Here is a 12,844-nt window from a genome sequence, read left to right as displayed (position 1 = left end):
CACTCAGTGTAGAAACAGCCAAAGAACTAAAACTCAGTACTCCCAGTTCTTGGGCTTTCGTGGCAGAGACTAACCAAACCGTGTGACGTATTCCCAGCAAGCCCAAAGTCTTTCAGGCACTGCTTAGGAGCTGTCCTTCAGGAGCCAGTGGGTGGCCTCACAGCCCACCGTGGGCATGGGGTTGGCAGTGCTCTGGGACAGCTAATGACTGGACCAGTCTCTGCCTACTCCAGCACAATAGTGCGTTGCTGCTGGCATTCACACAAGTGCTGTGCTGTGTGTATTCCTAATCTCTATTTTAGTGTCCCCAACAATCTACTGGTTAATTAGCAATTTGCTGCCCACGAATCTGCAAATGAGTGACAAGCCCAGGTTCTCTGCGTCTGTAATTATTCTGCTGATGTACAAACCACTTTCTTCCCCCGTGTAGGTTTTTCAGTGTGTGTGTGCATGTTCGTGCATCAGGGATTTCATTATTTTTAGAAGCGTGCTCTGTGCATTTCTATGCTTTAATAAAAGTGTTAAGTGATTACTGTGTTTTGAAATATATATAATATATGCATGTCCCTCCTCAATTCCAAATTCATTTGTTGGATTTTTTTTTCTGCATAAAGAACGGCAAGTTAGATTTATCAAGGGGCTACAATCCAAATTGCAGAGAGTCAGAGCATAAGACTGAAAGATACACATTTCTGCGGCTGCCAAATTCTTATCTTGAATCAGTATCTTGTAGTATTTGATTTTCTCCCAGCAGCTCTGTGAGTACAGCCACAAGCTGCCGACCCCATCTGCCTGTTGGAGCACAAAGCTTTCCTGTTTGGAGGTGTAAACGGTTTACATTTTTTCTTTTTTTTTTTTTTTGGACGGGGGTTTTGTTCACGGCACTAAGAAAGGCTCTCATGTTAAATTAAGTCAATTAATAAATGGAGACACATTAAGCAATCAATTTTGTCAGCCTATCTCCCCAGCATTATGTATGGTTGGCTGTAATCACAAGATAAATGCAATGTGCTGATCTATGGTAATGTTCAATAATACATTCTCCGCCAGGCTCAATTCATCAGGGAGTTTCAGTAGGGGAGGTATTTGTTATTGGCTGTCTCTGAACCTCAAGGATAACATTTCTGTCCTTTTGATTGGCTGCCTCGCTGCTGCAAGATTCTAACCGTCTTATTTTGATGATGAATATGAAGGCGCGCTAAGCCGGGCTGGAGCGGAGTGTCTCGGAGGCTGTGCTCTATTCAGAGCCCAAGGACTTACAGCTTCCTCTCCTGGCTTCCTGTGCCAACAACCCCCCAAAAGTTGTGATGCTTTTCTTTACACAGTGCTTTGGGGCTGTGTTGGATCTCATTCACCTCCGGTTTCAGCACTACAAGGCTAAACGGGTTTTCTCTGCTGCTGGGCAACTTGTTTGTGTGGTCAACCCCACGCACAACCTAAAGGTGAGTCACTTCCTCTCGTGCTTTCTGCTATCTCCACGGGGACTCTAGCCTTTTCTCGGGAGACTTCTATCAGGGAGCTCAGGCTCAGGGGATGCTTGCCTCGTTCTAGCTCTCTGGATATCTTGGTGCTGTTACCATGACCGTGTGGTGTTTTCTGGACTGGCAAGCAACAGAAGAGCAGGCATCTAGTGTCTTCCGCACACCGTCCTCCGAGGGGGGTTGGAGGTGGGGGCAGAGGGAGCAGGGGGAGGGACAGAAGGGAGGGTGAAGGGAAGAGTAGGGTAGGGGTATCCTCCCTCCCAAGCATTTGTGGGCCAGGGCCGAGGAGAAAAAAAAATCTGAAAAGTTACCCAAATTGCTGTCTGTCCCGCCGGTCAGTATAAGGATTTGGCCCGTGCAGAAGTAGCGTTAGAACTGGGGAGCTTTGAGTTGGCAAGGAGTGGTTTCTGCAAGAGTTTGTCCTTGTCCTTAAACTGTGTCAAAGTGTGTGTGTGTGTGTGTGTGTGTGTGTGTGTGGTGGGAGGGAGAGAGAGAGAGAGAGAGAGAGAGAGAGAGACTGTCTGTCTGTCTGTCTGTCTGTCTGTCTGTGTTGTTGGGAGGAGCTTAGCTCCTTTCCCTCCTGCCAAGGAGATGTGAGCCTTCTCTGAGGAGAAGGAGCCCCGTCAGAGGAGAGCTCCGCTTCAATTGTGTAATAATGAAACCAGCCGGGAGCTGCAGCGGCTGCCTGGAGCCTGCAGGCGCTGGCTGCTGAGCTGCTAGCGGCTGCCTCACCTGCTCGCTTGGTGCTGCTTTCTCCCTGTTTATCCCTTCACGTCAATGTTCTAAGCCAAAATGCAGGGCTAGGAGGACCACTACATGTCACAGTGCAGATGAGGAAATGAATGAAGAGACACTGCCTAGGGATATGGGGAAGATGAGGAACAGGGAAAAGGCATGCTGGGACAGTGCAGCTAAACTCCCCAAAGATCAAATTGTCTGAAAATCAACTAAAATGCAGGACTCATTAGACTGCGGCTTGCCTACCTTCACAGTACTGGGGGACTGAGAGACAGGGGGAGGGGCTGTGTCTGCAACTAAGTGTGGGACTGTCTCCTAGAAACCGAAGCTGTGATTCTGACCACTGTAGTCCGGCAGTGTTGAGCGATGCTTGTGGTGGGTGCGATATCGATGTTGTATGATAAACTCTCATAATCGGATGGATGGTCCTGAGGCCGCTTGCTGCAGACCAGTGTTTATAAGCATTCCCCACCTTCATTCCTGGAAGTCTTGAAACTGACAGCTGTCTGGAGCCTCTGAGGTCATATTCCAGGGGCAGCGTGATGGAGGGGGTGTGGACTATACTGAGACCCCCAACTGGCTTTCTGTGGTACCCAGGCTGTGACAACTCCGAGAATCCTGCCAAAGAATTCATGTGTGCTCTCCCTGTCTTATGCTCATTCATCTCTTTCCTCTTCTGTATTTTTTTTTTTTTGTGTGTGTGTGGCTTGGTTTTATAAATGAGAATTCTCTTCCAGTCATCCTTGGCAGAGCAAGTACATAGTAACCATATTAAAAATAGTCTTGAATTCCATTCCACGGCCACTTTGGAGACCTTACTCCAATCTCATTATTTTGTCAACTCATATTAGTTACTTCCCTGCGGCAAGAAATATTGTTTACTCCTGTTTTGCATTTTAATTCCTTTTAAAATTATGCGACATTGCAGCTCTAAAGTTTGAATTTACATGGTTCACTGACTGTGCCCAAGGATGGGGAAGGGAGGGTGCTCAGGTTTTGCTGGGCAGCAAGGGGAAACCATCTGTGTATGTTCTGTAGTGATGACTGCTGTTGGACCACAACAGTCTTGCTGCCCCAGTGCAGGGGCCCAGGGTTGGGGTAAAAGGCTTTGAGTTACCTTGGACAACTACGTGACTAAATGACTCAACCTTTCTCAGCCTTCCCCTCCTCATCTTGAAGATAAACTTAGAAATATCTGTCCTGCCTTCTCCGTGGCTTTCTGAAGCTGCCAAGAGATTGTATGGGGTGGGGGGAATGAATGAATGTGTTTGTACAATCTCTCCTCTAAACACACATACATACACACTCATACACACATACGTACATACATACACATACACACTCATATACACACACATACACACACCATACAAACACACCTTGCGTATATTTATAGGCTATTCAAAGAGTGTCACTTAAAGCTTTAAGATAAATTATGTTCCTATAATCAGGGACAGAAAAACATCTCATGTGCTTAGTTTGTGTACACACACACATACACACACACACACTCACACTCAGACACTCACACACACACACTCACATACATACACACTCACACACACTCGCACACACACTCACACAGACTCACACACTCACATACACACATACACACTCATACACACTCACACACATACACACACATACACACTCATACACACTCATACACTTGCACACACACTCACACAGACTCTCACACACTCACACAGACTCTCACACACTCACATACACTCACAATCACACACATACACACACACATACACACTCATACACACTCACACACACTCACACACACTCACACATACACACTCATATACACACAGTCTCACACACTCATACACACACTCACACTCACACACACTCATACACACACTCACACACACTCATACACACTCACACACATACTCTCTCTCTCTCTCTCTCACACACACACACACACACACACATGCTCATTTGGCTTTCCATTTCTCATTAAGACCCCCTTAGGAACTTAGCTCATTAGAGCCTCACTGTAAGTAAGCATGGTGTGTTGTGTGCCGTAATGTTTGGGTTCCATACACAGGACTTGGGGGGGGGGGCACTGCTGGCAGAGGGATGCACCCAGCAGCCAAACTGCTCTGTGGGATCTCCATCAGCTCATGCTTATCCAAAGTCCAGGTGACAGAAGGTCAGCAGACCCACCTTCAACCTGAAGCTAGCAAACAGCGTCAGACTTTTAAAATACAAGCATCACTGGCCTGCTGATTAAACTAAAAAGTGCATACAAATGCAGAAAAGTTCTCTCCCCAAATGTTCACATCCATAAATAGACCACACTCCCCCCAAAAAAGTCTTTGCTATAATAAGCTGTGATTTGTTGGGGGAGGGGATTCCTATTTTGGAGGAAAAAAAAAGCTGTGGCAATGTTAACCCAGAATAGCTATCGATCTGTGGTACTTCCCCGCACTTTAGGACAGGCTGGGACTTGAGCTGGTGACTGAGGTTATGGAGCACAACCTTGCTTTCTTGGGCTTCCTGGAGCTACAGAGGAACCTGTGAAGACTGTGTGGAAACAGCTCTGCTCTTTCTTGAGAATTCTAACAGCATCTAAGGACTGCGAGCAGGCGCTGAGTTATAATTCGCTGGCTGAGCAGAGAACACCATGTAGCTTCTACAGGTCCCCTTCATTAGCAGTCTCACTAACCCAGGAGTCCTTCTAGCTGATGCCTTTCCTTGTCATGGGAAGCAGAGCCTCCCAGGGATTGCAGATACAGTAGCTAAAGCCACCATACCCATCAATCCATTCTAAAGGGTCCTATAGAACGTACGGCTGACCTGGAACACTGGGCCTGGTTAGAAACGGGTAAGCCAGACTCCCTCCTTGGATTCCCCCATGTCTATCTGTACCTGCCTGTACTTGTAATGCTTTGCCTAGATCACGATTTCAGATGGTGCCCTCCTGCCCAACCCTCATTTACTTTCCACTCTATGGGAAGTGCTCCTCCAGGTAGCCAGCTTTCAGGCTGTAGCTCTCCAGATGCTGCGCATCCGCGTCCACAGGCTGCTTCTTGATCACACTCTTGTGTCTGCTGTCGCTTCCCACAGGAAGCAGCTTCCCTCTCCTGGTTCATCTCCCATCAGCCTGTCCACCAGAAGCAGCCCTGCCCTGCCTGCAGACACATCCTTTGCAGAGTGTCCCAGCCAGTTCCTGCAGCCAGAGTTCTCCAGGGAAGAGTCTGCAGGACCCTCTGATCCCACCCCTCAGCCCTTCCCAAGGCCATAGTGAGCTGAAGTGACCGGGTGACTTCCTCCTCTTAACCACAGCTTTGATAAATGAGTTTTTAAAAAGAAATGCTAGCAAAATGCTTTCTGGCAAACTTCCGAAAGGCCCTGTCTGAAGCGCCACCCAGCGTTGTCGTCTGCCTTGGGCCGAAGAGCGTCAGCACCCACCCCACTTCCATCTGCATTCAGCTGGATAGATCCCTGCCATTCTTCTTTCTCATTAATCTTAGATTTACAAACAGATCATACACACACACACACACACACACACACACACACACACACACACCACGCAGTGGTGGTTTTAATTTAAGTGCCTGACAGATGCAAAGTCTGAAACTGGAGTAGTTCCAGGTCCGGTCCTTGCAGCATCTCTGTGCCTTTCATTCTGAGCAGCTTGTGTAAATGAATGTGAGTGCCCTGCTGGTGGAGAAGGGAGTGTTGTATGAAGGAAGAGGTGAGAAAGGGAGGAGGGGGCAGGAGATGAGGGAGAGGAGGTTAGAGTGAGGAGGGGGAGGGGAGGAAAGGGGAGAGATGAGAAAAGTGGGAAGACAGGAGATGTGACACTGGCAAAGTCCAACATGGCTTCTGCCTCTGCTGTGTGGGATGGTCTTTGGAAATTCCGAACTGCCCTGGGGCTTTGCTTAACTCCGCAGGACACAGCACAGCAGGGCATGGGAAGAGAACAGAAGACCTGAGTGTTTTTAGAGATTGAGAGGCAGCCTTTGGAGTGTTCAGCATGAATGCTCACTTTAAAGCAGTTCAAAGCTTTGCAACAAGATTGTTGAAGAGCTGGTATGTGGGTTACCCAGTTCCTTCCCGCACAGCCACATCAGAGGGTCCCTGTTCTCAATCTCTCTGAACATTTTCCCGGGTTCTCTTCCAGTCCAGTTTGGAGCTCTTTCACTGCTGTTCCGACCTGAGAAGTTAGGAGGAGGGGGCGAGGAGGGCAGGTTGAGGCCCACCCTCTCCCACTTTGAAACCAAAGGCTTCTTAGCCTCTATCAGACCCTTAGTTTCTGCAAGTATTCTATGACACTATGGGTACCAAACAGCCATACTGCTTTTCTGGCTAACGGTGATTGCAAATGAGGCTCCTGAGCCGCTTCAGGAGGCCCCAGGCCCAGGGCAGTAATTTAGTTAGCTGTGTGCTAGTGAGTGTCTTGCAGAACAGGCTGGAGCTGGAAGCTGGACAGAGGTAAGCGGATTCCCTCGGTTCTGCATTTACCTGGCAGCCTCAAGCCTGTCTTGTGAAATTCCCTTAGCTAGGCTCCCTCTACCTACAAGGACTGTGGGTTTCAGAGGGAGTTAGTTTAAAACTATCAATTGTGTCATTTCCCCCTGAAACCCACAGCGAGGTCAGAGATATTTGAGCGCTTTTCCCAAGTTAAAACAGACTACTTTCCTAGCAATTTACAACACAGAGAGGGTAAGGAGCAACTGTCTGAGTGTTTTGTACTTAAAAAGTCATCTTGCCCTAAGCAGTGCAGTGACCTGTTCAGATATGCAATGTCACAGACAAGATGTCCACCTGGGGAGTGGCGACCTGCCTCCGCACGGACTCTGTAGCTCAAGGAATAGTGGAGAGCTTGTCAGAGCAGGGAAGCTACAGTTTGTATGTAGCCAAGGAAACTGGGACCACAGAGATGGGTTCCCTGTGCTAGTTTTGCTAGTTCAAGCTGGTTTCCTATGGCTGCGACATGCCACAAATGGCAGAGCTGGGAAGGAAGCATGGTGTTTGAGCTGATTATGGCATCGGCAGCCAGGATCCAATGCTGCTTTCCTGGAGCATATCTCTCCCCAGTTCTGAATGGACATGCAAAGTTTATAGACATTTCTTGGGTCCAGGATGAGAATTCAACTTGTTACACAGTGCGCCATGATCAAATCACAGTAATTATCATTTCTGGCTCCTCCAGCACTGATTATTTTGAGGTTAGGGACCTCTGCGTTTGAGTGATAGATACCTTTGATCTTTGTGAGCCTTGTTTCTTTTCATTTGTAAAATGGAAGTGTGGGGGAAGAACAGTAAGGCTCACCTCCATACCGTTACCATTGGTGATCATGCCTGTTGTTATTGAGGTTGAGCGATTCAGAAATGCCTTCCTCACAAATTAATGGTACACCTTGGCTCATCCCAGGCTGGGCAAGGGGTGCCCATTCTGAAACCTTTGGCACAATGTAAACATCACCCAGTCCTTGTGTTTAACTTGGATGGATGGACAAACCCCTCAAATTAGATGTTAGAATGTATGGTAGTTTGAAGGAGATGTTCCCCCAAATTCTCAGGCATTTTGAATACTTGGGCCTCAGTTGTTGGCTATTTGGGGAGAATTAGGAGGTGTGGCCTTCCTGGAGAAGATATGTCACTGGAGTGGGCTATGAGGTTTCAAAAGATTTGAGCCATGCCTAGTGCTCTCTGTGCTTCCCATGTGTAGCTCCAGATGTGAGCTCTCAGCCTCTGCTCCCATCGCTGCCTCCTGCTACCTCTCTTCCACCATCATGAACTCTAACCCTGTGGAACAGTAAGACTCAAATAAGCCTCTCCTTCTGTATTGCCCTGGCCATGATGTTCTGTCACAGACAGAGAGTTACAGCAGTAAAGCTAAGGCAATAGAAGATCAGTTCAAAGTATGCTCTTCAAGGGACGGGGATTAGAACAATGTCCCAATTCAAGCTCAAAGATCAAGCATCTAGGGGCTGGAGAGATGGCTCAGAGGTTAAGAGCACTGACTGCTCTTTCAGAGGTCCTGAGTTCAATTCCCAGCAACTACATGGTGACTCACAATCATCTGTAATGGGATCTGATGCTTTCTTCTGGTGTGTTTACAGTGTATTCACATATATAAAATAAATATGTAATTCTTAAAAAAAAATCAAGCATCCAGTCCAAGGTCACAGCTGATGGAGCTACAACAAGGACAGGTCTCACATACTCATGCTCTTTGTTCAGACTTTGCCTGAGGCAATACCGTGATTGTATGAGCACTTCAGTAATATGAGTCACCAGCAGTGTTGAAACATCATCTTAGAGGGGCTTTGTCAGCTGGACCACCGCGGGGCATCAAAGAAACAACCGTTTCTTGTGTCTAAAATGCTGATGCAGACACATGACTCAGGCTCACATGAGGGTTTATGGGAAGTCACCAAAGCCAAGCAGCCACCACTCCAGATGGACAAATAGCAGGATAGATCAAGTTCCATTACCAAAGGCTACGTTTTCACTTTGGCTATGAGCCCAGGATGAAAGCACTGTCAGAAACCAGCTCCATGTTTTTAGCAGAATGGTTTTTCTTTCTTTCTTTTTTTCCTTTTTTTTGTGTGTGGATAATTTAGAATTATGGTCTAACTGGGAATGTCAGTTGTACTTTCAAGAGATATTGTATCTCTTAATAGATATAATTCCTGAGTCCTTTGATATATTGTTAAATTATGAATCCATAATGAGGAATGTGCTTCATGCTGCTGGGCTCTCCCCACTAGCATGAGGCATCAGAATTCCAGCAAGGAGAGAGTTGTACAATGAGAGGGGTAGGCCTCCCCCAACCTCCAATAAAGCAGGAGAAGGAGTCATCAAAAGCCATATTTATAGAGGAAAGACAAGGTTATCTTACCTAGAAGGTTCCACAGGCACAGAACCCAAACCAGTACAACAAGATAGGTTTTCCAGCAGGCCAACCAGCTAACCGGGCCACCTCCTGGCTTAGTACCCAGACATCACAGCTCCTCAAAGTATGCCATAGGACTTGGCCAAGATGTGCCAAAGAGTCCCAGGCCAGTAACCACTCAGAAACACAGGTTCCTTTGCCATACATTAGGCACTCACATGATATATTCCAGACTAAGGAAGCCAGGCCACACCCTGAAACTCTCACACAGTGGTTTCCTATTGTCTCGGACATACTCATGTTAGTAAGTCATGACGATGAAGAGTCACAAAGAACTACCACTGACTGAAGGCTGGCTAAATCCTCGAACTGTTTAGCGCAGAACTGAGTGTTTAACTGTCCCTAGGAAGGGATGTATTATTATCACAGTCCACCCTACATAATATCAAAGCAGAAGGAGGTTAACGGGCTGGCCCAATACAGATGAGTTCTTGATGAATAAGCCCTCTCTTTCTTTGACTGAAACCCTGTGCCTTTTGACACTTCTTGACATAGTGCTATGTCACAGCTCACAGCCCAGGCAACTTGCTGAGGACTCATATTGGATGCAGTCTTTCTCTCTCACTGTAAAATGTTGAGCCGAGAGCTTGTGTCGTTCATCCTCGTGTATATAAACACGGGGTTGATGTCCTAGCTCCTGCTGGGCAATCCTGGGAGGCTTTCTCTGTATTTCTCAAGGCTGCAGGTGGGGTTGGACACCTGCAGCTTGCATTAATTTTGCTCCCTTCCACTGTTTGCTAAAATCATCCCCAAGCCAACTCTTGCCTCCAAGTTCTCATCTTGGGGTTCTGTTGAGGGGGAAGCCTGTGCATATAGATTTTAGATTGTGGATTTTTTTAAATGAACTATATTTATTGAGCATATACTAAGTACCAAAGACCATGCTACATAGTTTCCTGAAATTGCTTTGAACAGAAAAAAAATGGGGTAGGGGGAGTGCTTGTAACCCTTTAAAGACAATCCACCAAAGGGGTTGTGTATATTTTATTGATATTCTTTTTAAGAGAGCTCAGAAAATTGGTACTGAATTCCTCTCCTCCCACCAAACAGAAGAAGCAAGGAAATGTACACGTACAATTATGGGAACGTGGATTCACAATGATGACTCCAGGCGATGCAGGTCTGCCGTTTCCAAACTCAAGGGAATTGCATAGAGTCTTTGAGAAATGGAAGTGGGTGTTTAAATTAGATGTGTGTCCACGACACTTATATTTCAGCCTTCTCTGCGTCAGGTCACACCACAAATTATTTCTAAACCAAGAGAGTATTGAAGTTGAAAGGAAAACTATATCACCGGCTATTCCACTGATCTACTTGGAGTCTCTGACTAATACACAGATTTGGTTAGCCAATGGGAGAAGGATTATACAAACATGATATCTCTCACAGGGTGAGCCCCATCAGAGACATCTCAGAGCTGACTTCTGCTTTCCCTGACAACAGCCCCTCTTTCCCAAGATGGCTGGCTAGACAAGGCCCTCACACCGGCAGGCGTAGATCGGCAGAGTGCTGTAATCATTCAGACTCAAGCAAATTGCCGAGCCTTTCAGAAAACTTACATGGTATTGATTTTTGAGAGACTCGGTGGAAATTTCACAGAGAGATGATAGTTAGGAAGGAACACGTGCGAGTGGGAGGGAGGAGAAGTCAATCACTGGGCTTTTGGGCTGAGCGTGATTTAAGTCCCTCTCAACAGACAATTTAAAAATAATCACAAGTTATGAACATAACTATGTCTGGAAGTGACATTCAGTGCACCTTTTCCAAAAGACCACTTGGAGAAAAATACTTATTTTCTCAAATACCAGTTAATTGCTAGTTTTGATGACTGTAATCCCAACACTTAGGAAGTTGAGACAGGAGAATTATCATGAGTTTAAGGTTATGGACTATGTTGTGGCTTTCAGGCCAGCCTGAGCTACAGAGCAAGATCCTAGATCAAAAGACAAATGTAAACACATAAATAAAAATAAAAGAATCGGTGAATTCTCATATGACAGTTTAAATATCTATATTAGAGTCCTAATAAGTTTTAAATAAGCAAAATTGTTCTTATCATTAATGACAGAAACACCGCTGCTGAATAATCTGTATTTATATAAACATTAGCCATCTTCCATTTTTAAATACCAAAACAGTAAGGAAGGCCAAGAGCAGCAATGTAATTATTATTATTTTATGATTAGGAGATGGTTCTAGTATCATGTATGTCGCTGTGATAAAACACTTTGACAAAGAACAACTTAAGGTTGAAAGAGCTTGTCCGGCTTATGACTCTAGGTCCGTCCTCCTGGGGAGGTCAAGGCAGGAAGTCGATTGGAGCAGCTTTCATCCAAGAACAGAGGAAGAACAAATGTAGACAAATGTTCTCTCACTTGTTCGCTCAGTCTCTCCATTTCTATATAGTTCAAGAACACCTTGTCTAGGGAATGGTTTCGCCCACAACACCAATGAATCTAAGGCAACCCTAGAGATACACCCACCACATGCAGTCGTTTCCCTACGGGGACTGTCATCTCAGGTCATTCAAAGATGTGTCAAGTTGACAAGTAAAGCTAACCATCACAGATGAACTACAGGCTGAGAGGATCTTTCCTCTGTATAGCTATTCCAGAACCCCAAAGGGTTCCCCATTTTCATTCTATATGGTGAGATATGTTCAAATATCAATTTGACAACAGTATCTAAGATGCATTTTCATTTAGGAATAGAGTTGTGTTGAGGCAGGGTCTGTCTCATTGTTTCTGCTACCTGCGTGCTCCAGCCTTGCTGCCAGGTGAGCTTCTGGGTTATTTTCCAGTCTCTGACCCCCATGTGGCCACAGGAGTGCTGGGATTACAGATACTCACCACGGCATTTGGCTTTTTGAGGGATCTGAGGATCAAACTCCAGTCATCAATCTTGTCTGGCAAATGCCTTAACCCAATGAAGGCATCTCACCAGCCCAATAAGCATAGTAATTTAACCAGAGAATCAGATTTAGAAGGTTAGATACTCACCTCTAAGTAACCATCCTACTAATATCTGCGAGAGACAGGTTGACGGCAATTTTGAAACAATGATGTGACTCAAATTCTATTCCCCTCATAAGATGTTTGTTCATGTGAAGGTCCTTCCCTTGGTGATGCCTGCTTTCCAGTGTCAACTTGCGCTAAGTAGCCTATCCATTAACAACTTTACGACTTTTAAACTTTTGAATAAAAAAAAACTTTATTAGCTAGATGGGTTTCTTTTAGAAGACTTTTGAGAATATAATTCACATCAACAAAGGAAGTAGACTTCAGACATGAAAATGACTTTGGGCTAGGACAGGGAAGTAGGCTCAGATATTTTGGTCATCCTGATAAGCCCTTAGAAACAGTGATCACGGGAGTGTTCATATAATTGTGTTTACTGTCTGACTTGTTCTTTGACTATTTGCATCTATTATATTGCTCGTTCCTCAACCTAGAACTGACCTTAATACATGCAGGTAATTAAAATGATATAAAAGCAAAAAGGAGGAGGGGGGATGGGATGGGAGGGTTCTAGGGAGGGAAAATGGGGAAAGGGAATGACATCTGAAATACAAATAAATAAAAAAATCCAATAAAACAAATTAAAAAGTAAAAAAAAAAAGTAAAAAACGAAGGTTATGGCTGGTGGCAGTTCTCTACTGGAACCTCTCACTGGGGTGTGTTTTACAGGCATAGGCACA

The 12,844-nt window shown here is 45.6% G+C and overlaps 1 protein-coding gene across 1 annotated transcript in view; it reads left to right on the top strand.

The window, feature by feature from the left end:
- The first annotated feature begins 1,239 nt into the window (after window positions 1-1,239).
- Siah3 (siah E3 ubiquitin protein ligase family member 3) overlaps window positions 1,240-12,844 on the top strand; it is a 70,329-nt gene continuing 58,724 nt past the window's right edge. The window contains exon 1 of the mRNA XM_028754260.1: window positions 1,240-1,442. Within this exon, the coding sequence (XP_028610093.1) occupies window positions 1,308-1,442 (135 nt within the window). The 5' untranslated portion in view covers window positions 1,240-1,307. The remainder of the gene's footprint in view (window positions 1,443-12,844) is intronic.

Source organism: Grammomys surdaster, unplaced genomic scaffold (genome assembly GCF_004785775.1).
Source record: "Grammomys surdaster isolate TR1022 unplaced genomic scaffold, NIH_TR_1.0 125985, whole genome shotgun sequence".
Lineage (NCBI taxonomy): Eukaryota > Metazoa > Chordata > Mammalia > Rodentia > Muridae > Grammomys > Grammomys surdaster.
This window is presented reverse-complemented; position numbering and strand designations above follow the sequence as displayed.